Source organism: Sitophilus oryzae, unplaced genomic scaffold (assembly GCF_002938485.1).
Source record: "Sitophilus oryzae breed Bouriz unplaced genomic scaffold, Soryzae_2.0 scaffold_1062_pilon_pilon, whole genome shotgun sequence".
In the NCBI taxonomy this organism is placed as follows: domain Eukaryota; kingdom Metazoa; phylum Arthropoda; class Insecta; order Coleoptera; family Curculionidae; genus Sitophilus; species Sitophilus oryzae.
Window position 1 is genome coordinate 1,684,032 of NW_022145685.1, and position 22,421 is coordinate 1,706,452.

At 31.7% G+C, this 22,421-nt stretch overlaps 1 protein-coding gene across 3 annotated transcripts in view; it reads left to right on the plus strand.

Moving 5' to 3' along the window:
- Window positions 1-22,421, plus strand: part of LOC115878402 (stromal interaction molecule homolog) — a 29,439-nt gene extending 7,018 nt beyond the window's left edge. Inside the window, exons 5-10 of one of the 3 annotated variants that reach the window (XM_030894901.1) lie at window positions 953-1,272; window positions 4,933-5,097; window positions 7,170-7,428; window positions 11,849-11,920; window positions 16,802-16,952; window positions 21,680-22,421. In XM_030894901.1, the coding sequence (XP_030750761.1) occupies window positions 953-1,272; window positions 4,933-5,097; window positions 7,170-7,428; window positions 11,849-11,920; window positions 16,802-16,952; window positions 21,680-22,085 (1,373 nt within the window). In that variant the 3' untranslated portion in view covers window positions 22,086-22,421. Of the gene's footprint in view, window positions 1-952; window positions 1,273-4,932; window positions 5,098-7,169; window positions 7,429-11,848; window positions 11,921-12,530; window positions 13,134-16,801; window positions 16,961-21,679 lie in introns of those variants that run through there. The other 2 variants (XM_030894911.1, XM_030894920.1) reach the window with 2 other exon arrangements.

Below are 22,421 nucleotides of genomic sequence, written 5' to 3' on the forward strand. Positions count from 1 at the left end.
AGTCACAATCATTTCACTGTAATTTACAGTAAAGTAAAGTAAAGATTTCAAGTTAACGTTTCCTTTTTGCTGCCAGGGCTAATCTGGACGGGGCCTACTTTGTTTACGCGGAATCCGAACCGCGGTCCTCGGCCATATCATGGTCAATAGCCTACCGACTTGGCAAGTGTCTAAATCGACTCTTACTCACGAGATATCCGATATCATTCGGCCACGAACCGGCGTGAATGAGCAGTGTGTGTCAATAGATTTTACACTTTTGTCTTTTTTGGACAACAGTACAATACAGAGTTTCGAACCGATCACCCGTCCATCCACTAGTATCGCCTTACGTCGCTTAACTTCGGTGTTTTAATGGGAACCGGTGTTTCGTCGTAGCTGGGCCGTTGCCCTAATTTACAGTGCTGACAAAATGCTTTCCAGATTTTTACACTTTGCATAAAACACTCGGAAAAAGAATCAGAATAGTAAAATAGTAAACTATTTGTAAAAAATGTCTATACCTATGTGGCGGATTCATCTCTCCAATAAAAAAATCCTGTATGGATTTTTCGACACTGCAAGAAAATCTACAAAATAAAATAGTAATTTTATGTAAACACTTCTCTGCGTTAATCCCAAACGGAAACTACTTGTCAGAAGTTAGGTTTAAATATACACAAATTTGCCTAACGAACAAAAAAATGCTTAACGTTTCGGAAACTTTATCTCTTTCCGTCGTCGGAAGCAAAAAATACAAAGAATAAAGGAAAAAAAATACCCATATAGGATTTTTTTGGAGAAGTAAACTATTTCAATGTTTGTTGATCGCTCCGTATCTAGATAGTTTTTGTTACTCTGAGCTGAAATCTACGTAACCGATTTGCCCCTCGCCGACTCCGCTGTTACCTCGTTCCGTTTCCGACCAACTTTTTCGCCCGATTATTTGATTTAATGTTAATCTCTCCACCAGATGAGATAACATGGAAAGACATCACCCTCATCATGTCGGCCATCGTGGTGCTGCTGGGCAGCTGGCTTGCCTACCAGCAAAATAAGAAGTTCAAGAGCCACCTGAACCGCATGAACCAGGACATGGACAGTCTCCAGAACTCGGAACAGGCGCTGGAGAAGATGCAGAAACAGCTGGAGGAGGCGAAACAAGCGGAGAAGTCGGCCATATTCGAGAAGCAGAACTTGGAGAAGATGTTGCAGGATTCTAAGGGCGATTTTTCGAGTTTGACCAGTTCCTATTCGGAATCGGACGTGAATCAGTACAAGGAAGAGATAAAGGTCAGTTTTGTGTAATGTTCTTTGGGTTTATTTTGATGTAATACGGGAAATATGAGTTCAAGGTGAAGGGACCTACCGAATATTTTTTGTGTTAATTTATTATGGTAATAAAGCAACGAAAGAAATAATTTATGTGAATTTACTGAACATTTTTAAATGATCAGCGAAAAGGAGATAATCTATTTTGATTTACTTTAATTATTTTTTTATATTTTTTAAAATATGATCAGGGAGTCGCATTCTCATGTGTTTTTTATGGAGTTTCTGGTTTATGAGCAGAGATACAAAGATGCGGTATTCACATCACTTTGCAACTTTTTTATGAAACTAAAGATTCTATATTAGGGTGCACAAAAAAAAATTCTATATATCGTTCAGGATGATGAAAAAAAAATTCTAGTAATGTTTGAGCTTTTAATATTTTTATTAAGAGGTGTCTCATCGTGATTCTCTATTTCCCATTTGAATAACTCGGGGAAACATTTTTTCGGAATTCTATTGCGTTCTAACAAATAAGCGTTCTGTTAAAATCAATACATATTCTTGTAGGAAATTGAACGGTCTTCAAAAAGGTATTAATTTTCATTTAATCGACTCGTTTGAAAGGTTATTGGAAGTTCAACTTCAAATCGTATATAACTTCCTCAATTTAAACTATTGTAATCGCAAAATATTTTCCTATGCACGTCATCAATCATATCGACATACAAAAGTCTATAAACCTGAAATTTTGGCAAAAATGCTTAAATTTGTTGTGTAATTTAAGATACCGAGCAGCTCTTCATTTTACTTTATAGAGCAAATGATTGTAACAGGTATTTTATTTAGATTAAAGCTGCAAAAATTAGTTTAAACCGAATTTTATTATCGCTATGTTGGTCACATTGCGCCGTGTTCAGCAATGTTGTCCTTTATTATTTGACAATTATCCTAGTGCCAGTCATTATTTTGTATAATATCGTGTTGTTGAATATTTCTGAGTAATTCTCGTTTTTTGCCTAACAGTTCTTTTTAAGAACTAAATTTTCAAGTTTTTGTATTGCATTTCTTGAAATTGTGTGTTGAAAATAAGGCGAAGCATTTAAACAGTCGAAGCTTGTACCTTCCCTGTTTTTTTTTAAACTATTTTGAACGAGAACGTGACATTAAAGGTCCATCATTACCCTTGACTGCAGTCAGAAAAGTAAGTTTGATTGATAAGCACATTAAACCACTTTCAAAGTTAGTTTTTATTAAATTCTGCGATCATTACTTTGTGCATTAATAGCACCCTCTTAGTTGTTATTACCACTTACGGCGTTGTAAGATGTACATCAATAAATAAATAACCCATAATAACGCTTATAATAATCTTCATAAACGAAGGGGGTCGAATAATGCAAAAATTTAAAATTCGCCCTGTATTTTAGGAACTAAAAAGGCTAGGACAAATCCGTGTGTAGTATATTTAGTTTCATAAAAAGTAGCAGAGCAATATGAGACCCGCATCTTTCTATCTCTACTAATAAATGAGAAAAGAGACCCGCATCTTTCTATCTCTACTAATAAATGAGAAACGCCATAAAACACATGAAAATGGGACACCCAATACATCGTATAGCCATATCTGCTGTCTGATATTCCTCCAGCCAAGATATTGTAATACTGGGTATATCAAGACAAGATAATACTAGGTACATATATCTATTTGAAATAAAAGACTAGCCAACTCCAAAATGCAAGCAGTATTCATTATTATTGAGCTGTTATTTATAAGAAATTAATATTATTTATGATTTCAACTGACCTCGTCAATTAATATGTTTTACAAATACTATTTTCTTCATTAAAATTTTATTTAACAAAGTTTATTAATGTTTTTATTGATTAAAATCATCAAGGCCAGTAGTGAAATAATTAAAATAGTAAAGCGAATAGTAATATCCACTATATAATTTAGTTTTGTTTTAATTTAATTTTGAGTTAAATTTTGGAAATTAATAAATGAGTGTGCGTTTTTTGATGCGATCTCAATTATAAATGATCAATAATTAAAAATATTTTAAAACTCTAATCTTGAATAAAATTCAGCTTTAAAAATTGCATATTTCCATATTTAATAATATGAGGGACCAGGCATCTATCAGTTATCTGAACTTTGTACATCAATTTGTACAGGGTGAGTCAACGATTGCCTAAAATACTTTAGTGAAAAAAATATCTTAAGAATTTTTTATACATTATATTTGCTATTAGAAGAGAACACTTTAAAAATTATTACAAGGATATTAGAATAATATGTATGTATATTTAATCTAAAATTTTTAAATTATTTTATAGTTTTTAAATGTCTCTTAAGAAATATTTAGAAACATTTTAATTATAACTATTAAAAACATTTTAATTTTGTGATTTTTGCAACATTGTGATTTTGTATGTATACAGGGTGGTCCGAACTGTATTCCGGAAACTTCGGCAGCATATTCTGCAGATAAAAATAAGTAAAAAATTTGTATAAGTTTGTAGAAGTTTCATTTTTATTTCTATTTTTTCCAAATAATTGAAAATTGGTGTCTGGGAGTTTTTTGACGTGAGAAATTTGATTTTGATGTTAATATAACTCCTAGTTGTAGAGGGCGCCACCTACATATTTTTTAACTGGTTTGAAGAGTAATAACATTTTGTCCGTTCCTGTATAAAACTAGTGAATAAAAAGTATACATTAACGACGTTTTTTACGTAAAAAAAGGTCTCTTGGTAAAAATCGTTACCAATAATGGTTCCTGAGATATTTGGGATATATATAAATTAAACATGTTGACTAATTAGTTATTAGACTGAAATCATAAATTTGAAATGTTTTTGTGCCAAACGTTCAACAGAAACTGTTTTATGATCATTTTTTAAAGAAATGTTTATGATTAATTTAAAAAAATAAAAAGTTACTATTTATCATTTCAGTCAAATAACTGTCTACTCAGCATGTCTATTTTTAGTCAATAATGACATGTATTGATTATTTCTATTCTAAATATCTTGAGAACGATTGATCGTAGCGATTTTTACCAAGAGACATTTTTTATGTAGAAAATCACGGAAATGTATATTTTTTTACTCAGTAGTTTTATACAGGTACAGACGAAAAGTTATTACCCTTCAAAACAGTTAAAACACATGTAGGTGGCGCCACCTACAAATAGAAGGCATAATGACATCAAAATCAAATTTCCCAGAAAAATATCAAAAAACTCCCAGACACCAATTTTCATCCAAATATATTGATGTTACTTCATAAATTATTTGGAAAAAATCTCGAAATAAAAATGAAACTTCTACACCCGCCTGTATCTCCGAAATGAACCATTCTTACATTGTTTCTTACTTACTGCACTTCAAAAAATCTATGTAAAAATACCATAAATTGTTATCCGTCCGGTATATTTACTGTTATAAATAATTACAAATAATAATTGATTAAATGGAATTCCACGTGGAATGTTCAAATCGATCCTACATTTATTAAAATTTGATGAATCACCGTTGAGTAATAAATTTTCCACACAAATTAAAATCAAATATAAATTATGTATTTATCATTGAACACAATGTATTTTCATTTTTAATACTGTTTTTAACATTACAGTAGTTTTATTTTTATTATTACTTTATTAATTATTTTAGGCTTTGAAAGCACAGCTTGAATTAACACAGGAAGCATACAAAAATTCATGTTTTTTGCCAAACGGTCTTCAACAATGGCTCCAACTCACTTATGAATACGAACAGAAAAGTTACGACAGGAAGAAAATAGCAGCAGAAAAACAGCTTCAGCAAGCCAGAGAAGCGGTAAGTTTATTGAAAAAAAAAATGTTTTTACCTAGAATAAAGGAGCGTTTTCACGTGTCCAGTGAACTGATCCAAGTCACAGGAATGCAACTGACTTGAAAATACTCCCATGTATTTTCTTATTATTAGGTTAGCAACTTGCGGCTATGCTGACGCAATGCCGTCTCTAATAGAACAGCCTCGGAGCGAGATTTATGACGTCACGCTAGTTAGATACATCTTCTTCTTATCACGCCCTCTCCTGCCGAAGGTTGGCGATCCAAATGGCAATTGTGGCTCTGAAAACTGCAGCCCGGAAGATTTCCGCAGATGAGCGTTCAAACCATCTCTTAAATCTTTTAGCCATGAGTTCTGGCGTCTTCCTACTGATCTTTTTCCTTGCACTTTGCTCTCTATTATGAGGCGCAGTATTTCGTATCTATCACCTCTCATCACATGACCCAGGTATTGCATTTTTCTTTCCTTGATGGTATTCAGTATCTCTTTTTGTTTCTGCATGCGCTGGAGTACTTCATCGTTGGTGATCTTTTGTACCCATGACATTCGCAGCATCCGTCTGTACACATACATTTCGAAGGCTTCTATTCTCTTTTCGGTCTGTGAATCCAGTGTCCAGCTCTCACATCCATTGAGTAATACAGAGAAGGCGTAGCATCTGGCCATTCGAATTCTGAGTTCCGCACTGAGGTCTCGTCTTGTAAAAAATGATTTCATACTAACGAAGATTTTTCTCGCTTGCTCATTTCTTGAAAATATTTCTCTTTTCGGGTCGCACTGACTATTGATGTTAGCTCCTAAATACTTTATTGAGATCACTTGTTCGATTGTTTGTCCCTTGACACGCAGGTGTGCATTTATTGGAGTCTTAGAAAAGACCAATAGTTTGGTCTTGGAGACATTGAGATGCAGTCCAAACATCTCACTATAGTGAGATACTACGGATTAATAAATATGTTGTAGAATACATGGAAAACAATTATTCCTCGTATTTGCTTGGAAGATTTTTTTGAATTTGGTCTTCTCGTATTTTTTGAACATTTTGTGAATGCAAATAAGTACTCATGCAGTCGAATGCAAATAAATAATAATACATCACTATTAGTAGATATTGAATGTTTTTTTCTTAAATTAGATCTATTTTCAAACCCCAAAATTTAAAATATATTTTACATTTAAGTTAGGTGGCATAATTGTATTGTTCGACGATATCCACTTCTCGATATCCTTATAGACCAGACTAGTAATTCTTGTACTACTTTTTTTTATCGCAATGGTACCTATTCATTATTTGTATATTGTAAAAACATTTGCTGCATTTATGTGGTTCATAATTTATTTGCCAAAAGTATGTATTTATAAATAGGTATATATATTGTATTTTTAAAATACAAACCAAAAATACGAGGAATAATTATGTTTCCCATGTATTCTACAACATATTTATTAATCCGTAGTATATATAACTAGCGTGACGTCATAAATCTCGCTCTGAGACTGTTCTATTAGAGACGGCATTGGTCTGATATTTAAAAATGTCAAAAGCTGATAACATTTTACCTTTGACAATTATGACATTTTCTGTTGATTTTTGCAAGAAGAGGAAGAACTGTCACTTGTTTTATTATTTTCCTTTTCTATTTCACGAAAGTAAAAAGAGTTACCTATCTGATGAAGAGTTTGAAAAGCCTCAAAAATCTTAAGTCGAGTTCATACGCATCTGCGCCCGTGTATTGTTCATCGTTGCGTGACTCCAATAATGTTGAAATATGATCGGTCATTTTTGAAATAAACCAATAAAACTGGTTAAAAAGAACAAGTTAAATTAGTTTCTTTTAATATTAATAAAGTTCACAGAATTTTCTTTTGAGTACCTACTTGACGCCCTCTTTAAAAACTTAACTTGAACGCCAAAAATTAAGCCATAATAAACTGAGACAATTTATCTAAACAATTGATATAAATTGTCGAGTGTTTAGACGGTCAATTATGCGAAATGATATCCAGTGACTTGATCAGTTGACTTGATTCGTGAAAACGAACCTTTAGAAAAATTACTTAAAATGTTTGTACAGTGCGAAAAGCTCAGAAAGAAGCGGTCAAGCCTGATCGGAGCCTTTGTATCTACCCACGGCAAGGCTATTGACGACGTGGACCGGGCCATCGTAGAAGCTCGCAGCGCCCTCAACGAAGTCACCTACGAACTACAGGAGAGATCGCACAGATGGCGCCAGATTGAGAACTTGTGCGGTTTTCCCATAATGGTGAACACTGGCCTGCAGACGTTGGAGAACATGCTGTACACGAAGAAGGACAGGTTCAACGGATTTGCCAGTAAGATTTTTCAATTTAATATATGATTTTTTATGATGTATTTATTGTATTTTAATGGTCTATCTTAAAATATATTTCTAATCATTATCATTTTCAGCTTATTCAACCAATTCCAATTATGGTGTAGCCTCCCTCACATACTCTCTTTGTAGTTGTGTTCATTGTTGGCTATGCGGGCCCAAGTTATCCTTGCTAATTTGCTAATATCACGGTCCCATTTCAGGTTTGTGTTTCCTCTAGCTTGATTCCTCGTGGGTACCATGCTGTAATTTTTGTGGTCCATCTGACGTCCGTCCTTCTTGCCAGGTGTCCTGCCCATTGAGGGATTTGATTCTGTGGATGGCATCTATTACCTGGGTCTTTTGTCTTATCAACTCTATTATTTTACCGCCCCTCTTGGTTATTCCCAGCATATTTCGTTCCATTGAGCGTTGTGCGACCTGCAGTTTCCTTATAATGTTCGTTTAAGTGTACAGGTTTCACCTGCATAGGTCATGATTGGTAGTACACATTGGTCGAATGTTTTCTTCTTTAGATAAAGTGGCATTCTAGATTTGAATATGATTGTGTTGCTTCCATAAATACTCCGTGCTAACTTAATATATATATACTCCCGGGTTATCGCAACTAACGTCGCATCCCCACGCCTAACCGCCACCTGTAACGATCAAGAACATCTTCCTCTTCCAAGTTACGGTCCTCCATTGCCCTTCTGATGGCCTCATTCCAGGATCTTCTAGGCCGTCCTCTTTTCCTTTTTCCAGGAGGTGACCAGCTGTAGATACGATAGGGCCATCTTTGGTGTTCCATGCGTAGCAAGTGTCCAAACCACTTAAGGCCCCTCTGTTCGACTCTATCCACTATTGTCTGTGTGGCATCCATTTTGGCTCTGATTTCCACGTTCCTAACTCTGTCAAGTTTAGATACTCACGCACTGCGTCTCAAATATCCATTTCGAGTGCATTCAAAGCTCGCTTTTGTTCAGCTTTTAAGGTCCAAACTTCACACCCATAAGTTACTACGGACTCCACTAGGGCTCTTCCAATATGTACTTTTGTGTTTGGTCTTATGTTTTTGTCCCACCAGATGCCATTCAGTGCTCCTATAATCTTCCGCCCTTGTTCTATTCTAGCAGATACTTCTGTTTTGTCCAGTCCCTTTCTGGTTATACGTGCCCCCAAATATTTAAACCATTGAACCTGTCTGAGCTTTGCATTGTCAGTAATAAAAATGTCAAATTTATCATCTGAATTGGTCACTAGGTATTCCGTTTTATCAATGTTCACAGTAAGGCCCCATTCCGTGTATGCCGAATTTAACCTGCTCATCATGAATTCAAGGTCGTAAGCATCTTGAGCTATGACCACCTGATCATCGGCTAACTTAATTCGTCTGTTAATTTCTGGCAATAAAGATCACGAGCTGTGTATTAGTTGCCCCAAATATATATACAGGGTATCCCTGGCTGAGTTTGCATTAGAAGTTTCTAGAGAACTACAATATCTAGATCGGAGATTTTTTGCACATGATTGTTTCACAATGAGATCTATCGATTAAAAATATTTTCAATATGGCGGCACTTCCGGAAATACCGGAAGTCGACAGCAACTTTCTTATTTTAAATGGGTGCTCCCATTTTTTATTACATACTTAAATTCTCTATAAAATTTTTGTTTTTGAGAAAAAAAAAATTTTGGACGAAAAAACTACCTGTCAAAAAAATTTGTATGGCCTAAAAGTCAAATTTAGTAATTACCACGGCCACTGTGACATAAAGAGAAGACATGTGGCTATCTATTTCAAAAATTTGTTCAATTAAATTGTTCAAATGTCATATAATAATGGCGGTAGCTGTCATGAAATTGAGCGATTAAAAAATGATCATAATAAAAAACATTATCATAATATAAAACTTTTTTATTTCACTAGTGAAAAGGTTGTTCAATTTGTTACTTTTTAACTATACATGTTCATATACCTAAAATAAATCGGTTTTAAGTGATTTAAGATTTAGTTTGAAAACGTATATTTTTCTTGATTTTTTCTAACTTCCTTTGACATTAAGTGTCAAACAGTCAGACGATTTATTTCCATCTGTCAGAAAACGAATTATTTGAATTTCCTATATTATAAATACTTCCTACTCAAGAGTTTAAAAAGTGTATTTATAAAAATATATCTCGTATTTTGACTCTTTAGATCTAATAGTTGACATTACTAATAATATACCGTTAGTTCGAAAAAAACAGGCAAAGTTGGCTTGGAAATGATCGATAACATACTGCTTTTTGAACAAAGTGTCACAATGTGAGAGATCTATTGTTTTACATCACTTGACGTTTAAAGTCATAGGCTACTGGTTAAAATCAAGAAAAATATACGCTTTAAAACTAAATCTTAAATAACTTAAAGACGATTTATTTTAGATATGTAGGAACATGTATAGTCAAAAAGTAAGGAATTGAAAAACCTTTTCACTAATGAAGTAAAAAAAGTGGGTTACCATTTGAAAAAAATAATTTATGATAATTTTTTAATCGCTCAATTCCATAACAGCTGCGGCCATTATTATATGACATTCGAACAATTTATAAATTGAAATAGATAGCCATATGTCTTCTCTTTATCGCACAGTGGCTGTGGTAATCACTAAATTTAACGTTTAGGCTATACACATATTTTTGACAGGCAGATTTTTTCGTCCAAAAATATTATTTTTTTTTTTCTCAAAAACGTTAATGGTAGGTATAAAGTGTTTAATATCAAAATTCATAAAATTTTACAGAGAATTTAAGTATGTAATAAAAAATGGGGTACCCATTTAAAATAAGAAAGTTGCTATCAACTTCCGGTATTTCCGGAAGTGCCGCCATATTGAAAATATTTTTAATCGATAGATCTCGTTGTGGAACAATGATGTGCAAAAAATCTCCGATCTAGATATTGTAGTACTCTAGAAACGTCTAATGCACGCTCAGCCTGGGACACCCTGTATATATATTCTACTATTTCCAGTGTTATGTACTAGAATGTCTTATGTCTACCAGGTACCGTATGATCGAAAAAAAAACGGCGTCAGCGATGGCTATGAAATGAAGATCGCTGTCATTTTAAATGTAATTTATATGGGAAATGTTATCGATTGTCATTTCCCAGCCAACTGGACGCCGTTTTTCTTTTTCGATCATACGGTACATTACTTTAGTTTTTGGTAAATTCATTTTGAGATATACTTTATTTTGCTGGCTGTATTTAGTTCTAGTTACTTAACAGTTCTACTATTTAGTTTCTCCTTTTCCCTAGAGTATAGTATGAATTAAATACACTCTTAACAAACGGATCTGAAACAACGTAGCAATGGTAAAGGGAGCGCTGTTTTCTAAAAACATGGCCGATTTTATTCATAAAATATCCATAGACGTGCGGGGTTTTATGAAAATATATCATGAATCTCAGTAATATTTTTCAGTAAACTTTATATTTTTTATATTAAATGTATCTACATTTTGTTTAGTGCTAACTTTAGTAATATTTGTTAGGAAGCGTGTACTAATTATAATATGCATAAATAAAATTAAAGGTATAGAACAAAATACAATAACACCGCCTCTGCCTATTTCAGTACTAGTAAATATTTCCACAATTGCCAGGGAGGAGCATAAAATTGGTGGTAGCATTAGTCGCTAGGAAAACGTTATGCGCATGGCCACCGCTTAGCAACGAAACGTACGATAGTCTCTCAGAACACCATGATGAATTTTGCTAGTGTTCCCGTCTTGCCCAAAGCGGAAGATATCTTTGGGAAATATTTATCATAGGCAGAATGAAGAGAATAGTTATTAAATAAATATATATCTAACAACAAGAAATACTTTAAAATACTTAGATACAGGGTGTCCTAGGTGAGAGTGTATTAGAATTTTCCAGAAAACTACAATATCTAGATCGGAGATTTTTTGTACATTATTATTTCATAACGAAATCTATCGATTACAAATATTTTCAATATGGCGGAACTTCCGGAAATATCGGAAGTTGACAGCAACTTTCTTATTTTAAGTGGGTACCACCATTTTTTATTACATTATTATTATTACTTAAATTCTCTGTAAAATTTTATGAATTCTGATATATCTGAAAAAAATATTTAAAATTTTTGGTCAAACGTCAAATTTAGTGATTACCACAGTCACAGTGGCATAAAAAAGAGACATGTGGCTATCTATTTCAAAAATTAAATTGTTTGAATGTTATATAATATTGAATATAGCTGTCATGGAATTGATTGATTAAAAAATTATCATAAATAATTTTTTTTAAAGGGAAACACTTTTTTATTTCACTAGTAAAAAGGTTGTACTAGTGAAATCATTTTTCAATGTGTGTTTTTACTTTTAATTTATTATTTATTTTCTTTAAGGTAACGTGGGACGGATGAATAGCGTTGACGATCTGGATGTAAACGACGACTCAGGTTCAGTATATGGATTAGGTAAGCATAATTCGCTTGACGAGGATTCAGAGTAGATAATGACCACCGGCTTTGTTTTTTTTTATATATTATTTCTTTATTGTCGCTTTATTATGAGGAAGGATATCCCATATTTATTATTTGATTAGTATTAGAACAATGTTAACATTTTCTTTAATAACTATGTATATTATTTGAAGTTTGACTTAGGAAAAGTATATAGATATATGTACATATTCCTTACACTGTCTCTTTTCTTTTTGTTAAAGATGTATCTTTTGTGAAGGGTTTACTTTATACTGTCTTTTATCTCATACAATGCTCAAACATTGGAAATACATAATATTAACAATATACAAGGTGGATTAGATAAAATACTTATTTTAATAATGATATTATTGCCTGAAAAATGTTTGTTTAATATATTTATTAACACTTCCTGGTCAATATTTTCGTATAGACAAATCTATTTAACAATATGTTTAGCATTTAATATTTAAAGTATATACTATTAATATTATATTATTTTTTTAATTAATGAAACTAAGTGTAGTTGCCGTAAGTATTAGATTTTTTCTACACCTTGTATATCAAGTAAGTCAACTATTTACCTTTTATTTTTATTTCTTAGGTCACATATGATATTTCTTTCTACAGTGTGTGTCAAAAAGTTTGCAATATGGAGCAATAATATTATTGGGTTTTTGAACAAAAGTTTATATCTATTCAATATTGGAACATTCCCAATATCAAAAAAGAATCATTTTGATATGTCATGTGTCATCTGTCGTGGAGATACTTTAAAGTACCTGTATATTTATGAAACTCGTACGTAGACGTGAAATTCAAATCTGGGCAACTTTTCTCTTAGACTTTTTTTGATATTGTATCACCGAATCTCAAATACTGTATAAAAAAGAGTCTGTTTCTAATTTACCGCCATGACAGTTGTCGCTTAACATATAGAAGTGATTTTTTCGCTATTGGAGGTAGTAAACCTGCCTGAAGTAATACCAGATAAACATATTTCAATAATGCGTTATTTTTTTTTTCGCATTTGTTGTGAACTTTATTTCACCCTCTGTATAAATAGAGCAGTTCAAATTTAGCATTTACATAGCATACATACTGCTATAGTCTGTAAAATGAATAACTTTGAATTTTGACCGTTATTTTTTACCAACATGGGAAATATAAAATCCCTCTGTCAAAAAAGTTACTGATATTCTTTAAACTGAGTGCCTGAACGAATCAGATAGGTAACTCTTTTTACTTTCGTGAAATAGAAAAGGAAAATACTAAAACAAGTGACAGTTCTTCCTCTTCTTGCAAAAATCAACAGTAAAATGTCATCAGCTTTTGACATTTCTAAATATCAGACCAATGCCGTCTCTAACAGAACAGCCCCGGAGCGAGATTGATGACGTCACGCTGGTTAGATACTACGGATTAATAAATATGTTGTAGAATACATGGAAAACATGTATTCATGATACATTGTTATTGATGTTCATTGTATCAACATGTTCATTCATAAGCATTGTATTTTAAAAATGATATAGTTTACATGAAATATACATAATATACAGTTAATAAATACGATACATATACCTATTTATAGTAATAAATACTTTGGCAAATAAACTATGAACCACACAAATACAGCAAATGTTTTACAATATACAAATAATGAATAGGTACATCAGATAATGGATAAAGTGTAAAATATATTTTAAATTTTGGGGTTTGAAAATCGATCTAATTTAACAAAAAACATTCAATATCCACTAATAGTGATGTATTATTATTTGCATTCACAAAATTTATATGTATATTTTGCAAGTATCAATGTTCGAAAAATTATATTTGCAAATAATACAATATCATAGAAAAAAAGGCGTCAGCGATGGCTATGAGATAAAGATCGCTGTCATTTTATATGTAAAATTATTCTAAAATTTTTGATTTTCTTAGGATTTAGGTTTGGGAAAAACGCTGATTAAGTTTTCATTTGGTTTTTCATTATTTTTATTTGGTTTAAAAAAACGTTTTTGCTAACATTATGGCCTTCGTCAGTGTTGTGTCATATGAAAAAAATAGTGTCGAATATAATCCAAAAAATTACATATAAAATATTCACACCACACACCACATAATGTTTACTACAATTAATAAACTTGTCAAAAGATGACCACATATTTTTTTAAATTATTATTCTTAACACTAAAACTATCTACATTGACTATGGAGTGCGATTTCAGCCATAGTCAAGTGAGGCTGTTCTATTAGAGACGGCATTGCGTCAGCAGGGCCGCAAGTTGCTAACCTAATAAAATTAACACTAGAAAAGCCCGCGAGAACTGTCAAATTCAAAGTATATAGTCTTCACAGACTATATAATGCAGTTTTTTTGTGTATTTCTATAATAATTTTTATTTTGATCAATATCGCTTATTATTTTGCTGTTAATATAGGATGATTCACGGCGATGCGATGGCACGTTGACAATTTTTTTTGAAAATTTGCATTTTTAGATAAAGGCCCCTGCTCCATCTATCTAAATTTTTTTCAGCGTTACAATGTTGCCGCATCATTTGAAAAATGGTAGCATCTTTGTTATTTTAAATCACACCCGGTATATTATTAGATTTTTGGAAACTACTTTCATATCTCATACTTTTTCTTATTATTATTTTTTTTTTCTTATTATACTAACCTATATCTATCTCTAACGTGTTTTGAGATAATAAATAAAATGTATAAAATTGACAAAAACATGATCTTGAATAAGCATTGGTAAAATGATGAATACAACATTTTAAAGGTTGAAATTTGAATTATAAATTAACAAAAGTTGGTATAATCGATCTGTCTAAAGCAACTTATTTTATATTACACAGAGAGAGCAAAAAAATATTTCCGTTTGTTTTAAAATCGCCCAAATCTTTATTATTTGAAATTCAACCCTTTGTATATTATTTTAAAAATATAAAGACTAAATAATATGTTTTCAACGATATATCATGGTTCTATTATACTTAAACGTTCTGGTTTCTTAAGTAGATCTCTTTAAACATTATAATTTCTATTATTAGTCTCATTTCAAAAATGTCGTTACCATGACTATTTTAGAAATTTAGCAAAGAATTTAGCAAATAAAATCTAATTGATACTTATAAAGTTTGAATATTTGTCATAGTAATGGTGTTCTTTAAACAAAACAACTACATATAGAATTATTATCTTTTAAATTGCTTTAATGAAGAAACCAGAAGGTTTAGGTATATGAATATAGTTAGTTATATATATACAGTTAGGTAGATGAACATGATATATACATAGGCTTGAATTTAAAATAACTATGATTTAAGCTATTTTACAACAAACGGAAATTTTTTTTTTTTGATCTCCGGCAGATTTTTTTTGATCTCCGGCAGATCGGCAGATTTAGACAGGTTGAATATGTCGATTTTCCTTAACTTATAGACCAAATTTCAACTTTCAATATGCGGTATTTATGATTCAACCAACGCTTATTCATGTTTTTGTCAATTGTGCACATGTCTATAGGTTAATATAGTAGAAAAATTATGAGATATGAAAGTAGTTTCGAAAAATGTAATAATATACCGGGTGTTCCATTTAAAAGAACAAAGATGCTACCATTTTTAGTATGAAGCGGCAACACTGTAGTGCTAGAAATAATTTAGGCAGATGAAGTAGGTGCCTATATACAAAAATCCAAATTTTTAACAAAACCCCATCACTGGTTCTCCATAAACGTGTAACATGTCATCGCGGTGAATCATCGTGTATATTTTCATATGTTTTAAAACTGATAATAAGGGCCAGTACATTTTAAGTTGTTGCATATAGGAAGCTATATAGTTAAATTTGAACTGCTTTAACATTTCTATGAAGAATAGAAGACTTGTCCAGTGCATGCCGTAGCTTTAATATACCTATTCCTGTCTTATTTTACTTATTTCTCAAATACAATCGCATGTTTTTGTTATAAACTCTACTTTTTTATTTTAGATAAGTTACTTAATTAATAATACCACTAAAAAAACTTAAAAAAGTTGAGTCTACAACAAGATTGTTAATATTTTATCAACATCCTTTGCTAGTGAGTGCGTCCTAATAGTGTTGATTATTTTGTTGGTGTCCTGTGTAATAAAATCTGAATTATGTCACGTTATTTTATTTTGGTCCTATACCTGTAGCAATGAGAAATAATATATATTTCATATTTATTGCTGGCCATTAAACAGCTAAGCATTGCGTAATTACAAACAAAATCGAGCTTCTGTGTCAACAGTTTTAATCGTTGTTTTGTTTGATCACGCTTAGAGTAATAATTAATTTACAAACATCATATTTTTTAAGCTTTTCTGTTCTGTGAATGTTTTGTAAGTGTACAGAAGTTTTACTTGCTGTTGTTTTTTTTTAATGTTAATATGTTTCAGTTGTTTATGTGTTGTGATATTTCTTAAAACAATAAGTGGCCAAAGACATATAATGTTCATATCGACTTATGTTTTTATCACTCTGAGTATTAAATACGTTAATATAATAAAAAAGGAACTTAAGCATGTCCAAAATTGGCAATATGCAATTAAAGCCGGTTAAATAAAGATGACCATATTAAAATATATCTGTAATAGACTGGCGTAATATTTTTCTGTGTCAACAATGCCGAATTTATTTACGCTTCCAATCAATTAACACACAGTCCAATTAAATGCGACTGATATATTTTATGTACATACAGACAAATAAATTTGTTGTTATTGTACTGAATTTGTTTTGTTATAAAACCGAGTTATTCAGTCAAGCAATTAATTTATTTTAAATTAGTTCTAATCAACCAAAAGCGACACTTCTCTCTCTGTGCTTCAGGGTCTTTTACTGAAAATAACCACCATCATCATGTGTCAACGTCTTGGCGGGAAGAGGAATCTTCGGGAAGCGAGAATGGAAAACAGGATGAGAACGCTAACGAGTCCAGGCCTGTGGGTGCCAGTACTGTGACGTTTCAGATAGGCGGAGGGTGAGTAGGTACTTATTGAAGTAGCTAGAGTTGTTAGATTTTATATAAATGTGGCCTAAAGTCTATCCAGCGAGTTAAGGAAGTTTTCGACAGACGACTAAAGAATACAAGGACACGTAACGACCATATACGGTCTGGAGCAGAATTTGTGTTGTAGACGCCATTTTTTTGGAGATATGGGATATGTCACCAGGCGGTAATTTTAGCGATTTTAATAGTTTCTTGTGTGTAGTGAACTTTGTATAAACTTTATTATAATAGTGATTTGTTCAGCTTTTAAATGTAAAATCCGTAACGATAAGAAAGAGCCAGGAGTTACGTTTCATAGGTAAATAAACAGCCCACTCCACCTTTTTAGCGTTTTCTTATCAAATTTGATAATTGTTTTCCTGCTATTATATGTACTTGATTTTGTAAAATTTTTAATACGTTTTTTTATAATTAATTAGTATGATACCACTTAAATAAGCAGCATACACCATAGGCGTAGTCAAAATATTTATCAAAAATATAAATATCTCTCAAGCAGCTAAGTTAAGAAAAATATGTGACACGGCACTGTTTGGGGACATAGTAACAATTTGTTCTTGGGTGTTATTGGTCCTTGTATTCTTGAGTCATTGCAATTTACCTACTTTTGAATTAAAATTTTGAATGTGCTGTAAATGTGTTGAAAATTTAGTTTAAAAATGACGGTATTTCCTTGACAGTGATAGATTTCAAAGTAGTTTATTTTATTTTACAAAGAAATAAGTTGGTACAACTGAACGCATAGCAGGAAATTAATATATTTAAAATTTGACTAATAAGTGATTACTTCAAAATATTGAGAAAAAAAACTGTATAAAACTGACCAAATGTAATCGAGTTATTTTATTAAAAAAACGGTATGTGTTAATACGAAACAAACAATAACAAAACATCACATACCAAAAAAATATAAAAAAAAACTTTCTCAAGAAACTTCCCGCATTTATTATATTTATCAATATAACTTTGTACAAATACAAATTTGTAATATTCCACAGGAATAAATAAAACAACATAAATAAAACAACGTATTTTATTAATAATAACACTTACCAAATTTTATACCTTAAAGGTTGATTAATTAACTTTATTTTTTTTTAAAACCAGTACCTTCTTTTGACGTTATTTTTCTGCAGTACTAAGATCCATTATTTACCTATCGTGTGATGTCGATATTTTACAGCTACTCCAGTTTTTAGTATATGTTTAGTATGATTCTTGTACCATATACGAGATACACTTATCTACGACGAGATGGTATACAAACTTTATTGATGGTAACTTTATTGGTGTATAAGAATTTCTGCCTGGGCAGCGAGTATTAACTATAAACTGGGCTCTGGGTCTACAGTTAATTTTCCACTTGACTTCAATAGACACAAAACACACGTAATAACACGAATCAAAATGCATCATCTTCCAAAACGCAGATATTTGACATAAGTTGACACAAAATTATAACCTATAATTTGGCAAGACTTTGACAAACCTCAAAAACCTAAAGGCGAGTTCGGGCGACTTATCGCAATTTGGGCTACTTTTTACATCTTTTTGCGACCATTTTTTCTAAAAAATCGCGAAGTGATTTTTGGGCTACAAATTGAAAAACTCTGCGACTTTTTTCGCGATTTTTCCCTCCTTTTATAGAAGGGAATTAGTTTTTCTTTAGTCGTAATCGATATCTGGCAGAAAGTTACACACATTTTTAAGACACTTAAAAGTCCTGCAGGAGAATTACTATTTCCAGATTTGACATTATTTGCGTTTAGAATGTTGAGTTTACCTTCCTCAAATCCAGTTGTTGAGAGATATTGTTCAGTAATGGACATTGTAAAAACCAAAATCAGAAATAAAATGATGCTCTTACTTTTAAATTCAATAATGCAAATAAAATACCTTACATTTTTTAATAAATAATATATGCTGTAAAAGTTTTGAACCTACTAAAAATATGTTGTCTAGGTTTAATTCCGATATGCATAAAAATTTACAAGACACTCCAGATGATGAGGTTTTTGAAATTTTGAATGACATTTTTTAGTAATATTATAATTGGCTTATTATTTGTTTATAAAGAAAATACCTATGTATTTAGTGTTTGTAATACCTAAATAAAATATTAACAGTTGTGTATTTTGGAACCAATTTTATTTCGTATTAAAAAGGCGTGCAAGTAAAAAGTAGATAGGTTATCAGAACTTTATTACAGTACAGTGATACTTACCTAATATCTAAAACGCATTTTTCGTAAACGCTAAAAATTTGCGATTTTGGCTATACAGGGTGTCCCAGAAATAAGTGCAAGTATTTTAAGGGGTGGTAGATCTCGATGAAAGGAAGATATTTTCTCTTTATCGTTTTTCAAATAGGTCCAAACTAACGGAGTTATTTTACTTTGAAAATTTCCAAAAAAAATTTTTTTTGCTAAAAACCACGAGAACCACTGGATCTTTTCTGGATTTTCTTGCTTGTAAATTTAATCTACTACCTATGTTGCCATATTATCAAGAAACTATTATTTTTTAAATTAAAACTAAAAAAAAATCCCAAAAAAAATTCAAAAAATTTGGAATTTTCAAAAAAAAAATTTCGCAAAAAAAAATCATAGGCGTGTTTCTGTGGTTGAACTATACTACTAGTTAAAATACTTGCACTTCTTTCTAGGACACCCTGTATAATGACAAGATTGCGATTTTGGGCGATATATGAAGCGCTGGCAACATTGCGATTTTGGGCGACATCTGACAGGCAATTTAGCGACAAGCGTTCACGCAAATCTGGCCACACTGGTTCATACCTTTGTTCATACGCATCGGCGCGGCGTCCGTTTATCGTTCATATCGTTTCGTCAAACCAATAAAATTGAAATATGATCTATTATTTTTGAAATAAACCAATAAAACTGGTTAAAAACAACAAGAGACGACGCATGACGGATTTCTATTTAAACCCATCCATAGTTAACTTAAAAAATATTAGAAACTTTTTTTAGTAAAATAAATAGATTGGCATGGGACGTCATCTGCTTTTCTTCTGTCATTGTCTGTGGAAATCTTACCTGAGAAGAAAAAACATAGTATATATCATTACTGCATGTTTTTTAAAAATCTTGGAGTAAAAACCTCATTTAAAAATCCTGTTATGGAGCTTTTTCAAAATACTACAAGTAGGTCACTAGGTCTAGTAACCCAAGTAGCATTTTTGGACACATGTTGGGTAATGTTTCATAATTGTGTCTGTTTCTTGACATAAAATGGAAACAGTATGCCACAAATAGGAAACATTTTCGAAACCTACCTATATATTTTATATGGCTTTATTACACGTGTTTCCAATATGGTGGCACTAGCCGTTTTCTGAAATGTTTAGATGCGGAATCAAAACTTTTAGAGAAAATGTTTCGAAACATTTTCTGCAATTTGTGTCCAAGATGTCCCCGTTTTCAGCAGCCACTGTTTCTAAATGTGAAATACTAAAATAAAAAAAATACCAAACTAAAATAGTCTGTCTTGTGTGTGGATTTCAAAATGAAAATAACCATCAGCAATGTCGACCTCCGCCATATTATTTTTTCTTAAAATCTTTGTTTTTAGGTTTTTCTGGACAAAAAATGTCTGGCAAAAGCAAATTCATCGTTTAATTTAATAATGTAGTTTCATATTCTTAATGCTCCTTCTATATATCATTATTTGATGCCACAAAATAATTTTGTTTGAAATATAGATTTTTATTTTTATTTCTATATCATGGTTCTGGAAATAAAAATATATAAATCAATGTAAGTAGAACGTGTTCTTATGAGTTTAAAAGCCCAACAACCGATAAAAACATATATTTTTAGTTAAAAACGCTATCACTAGCCAACATGGCGGAATTTTAATTCATTATTTTCTAAAATTGACATGGAGTCGAACACAAATCATCTACATTATATCATATTTGTGTCTAAAAAGATAGAAACTCGTGTTTCGAAAATGAATCGACTATAAATGGAAACCTTGTTTCCAAAATATTTCGATTTAGTTAATCTGTGTAGAAATTTCGACCTCGTCACCTATCAACAACGCCAATCAAAACTTGTGGTCAAAATAATTAAATCATATATTTCATTGTGTAAAAAAGAGAAAAAAACGTTTGCTGGTAACATTTTTCTTCGGTCTCATGTTGGGTATGGGTAGTAACTGTTGTTACATTTATTCCTAAAAAAATTATCTCTGTAATGCGTATAACAAATAATATTATAAAATCGCATCTGTATTGTACTCACCATATAATATGTCCTTCCTTCTGCTTTTTTAATATAGTACTATAAAAACTTGAGAAATGCTTAAATGCAAAAACTGCAGAATAAAATAAAAACAATAAAGTAAGGTTATGTTCTCATATATGACAGAATATCAAATAAACTATGGAAACTTTTCAGGCACAAAATAGGTACGAAATCTGTAAATGTGAGTCACATCTGTTTCTTAAAAGTTTCAAAAAATTTGTGACACTAAGATCTTTATTGTTATAGCTTATGTAGCGAAACCATATTTTGGTAAAATATTTCGAAACAAAAAGCGATTTATGTTACGAAATATATGTATCAAAAATGTGGCAAAACTGTTTCGCAATGTTTCTCAGCAGAGATTTTGTTTCGATTTTGTTTCTAAAAGTGCTACTTGGGAAAGATATATTAAATTCTGTATTTTTAGTTCGTGTCCGGAGGACCTTGTTCTAAAACCCATCCAAACAATCGCCAACTCCAACCACGGAAAATCGGCCAGTCAATCGAACATCAACGTGAAACCGCCGGCCCCCAAGATCACCTCCAGGGCATTCTCCCAGGACATCCATCACGTGGAGGAGCCCCCAATCAAAACCAAAGTCTACTCCTCCTCCGATGGTTTTTTCGAGGGTCCCAAAACGACTTCAGCCCCTCGTTTACAAGCCCAAGCCATACAGGAGACGGCTGTGCCGCCCAAAAAGGCCGTGTCTATCGAAGACGACATATGTTCGACAGATTCGTCGGTGATAGAAGAGGTAGAGGGTAAAAAGAAAAAAAGGAAATTGTTCAATTTTGCGAAAAAGAGTCACAAGAAGGACAAGTCTTCTTCGTGAACCAGCGGGTAATTTTATTCTTAGTTTGTATATGTAAATTTATAATAATACTTGAAGTCTGGTACTGTTTTTTGTATCTTTTTTTAATCGTATATTTATATACACTTCGTTTTTTCTAAATACAAATTTTGCGCTGTTTTTTAATTTGGTGTTTATTTTTTTTTTAATTTGGAGATATTTTCGGAGTAATAAAACAAAAAAGAGATGTATTTTGTGATAAATGTTTGTTTGTTGTATCTTTTATATACCATGTGTTACAGAGTTTATTAGAATTTTGTTTTAAAAATATATATATCTACTGGGTGTTTCTCAAAGGTGGGTTACCCATTAAAGTTT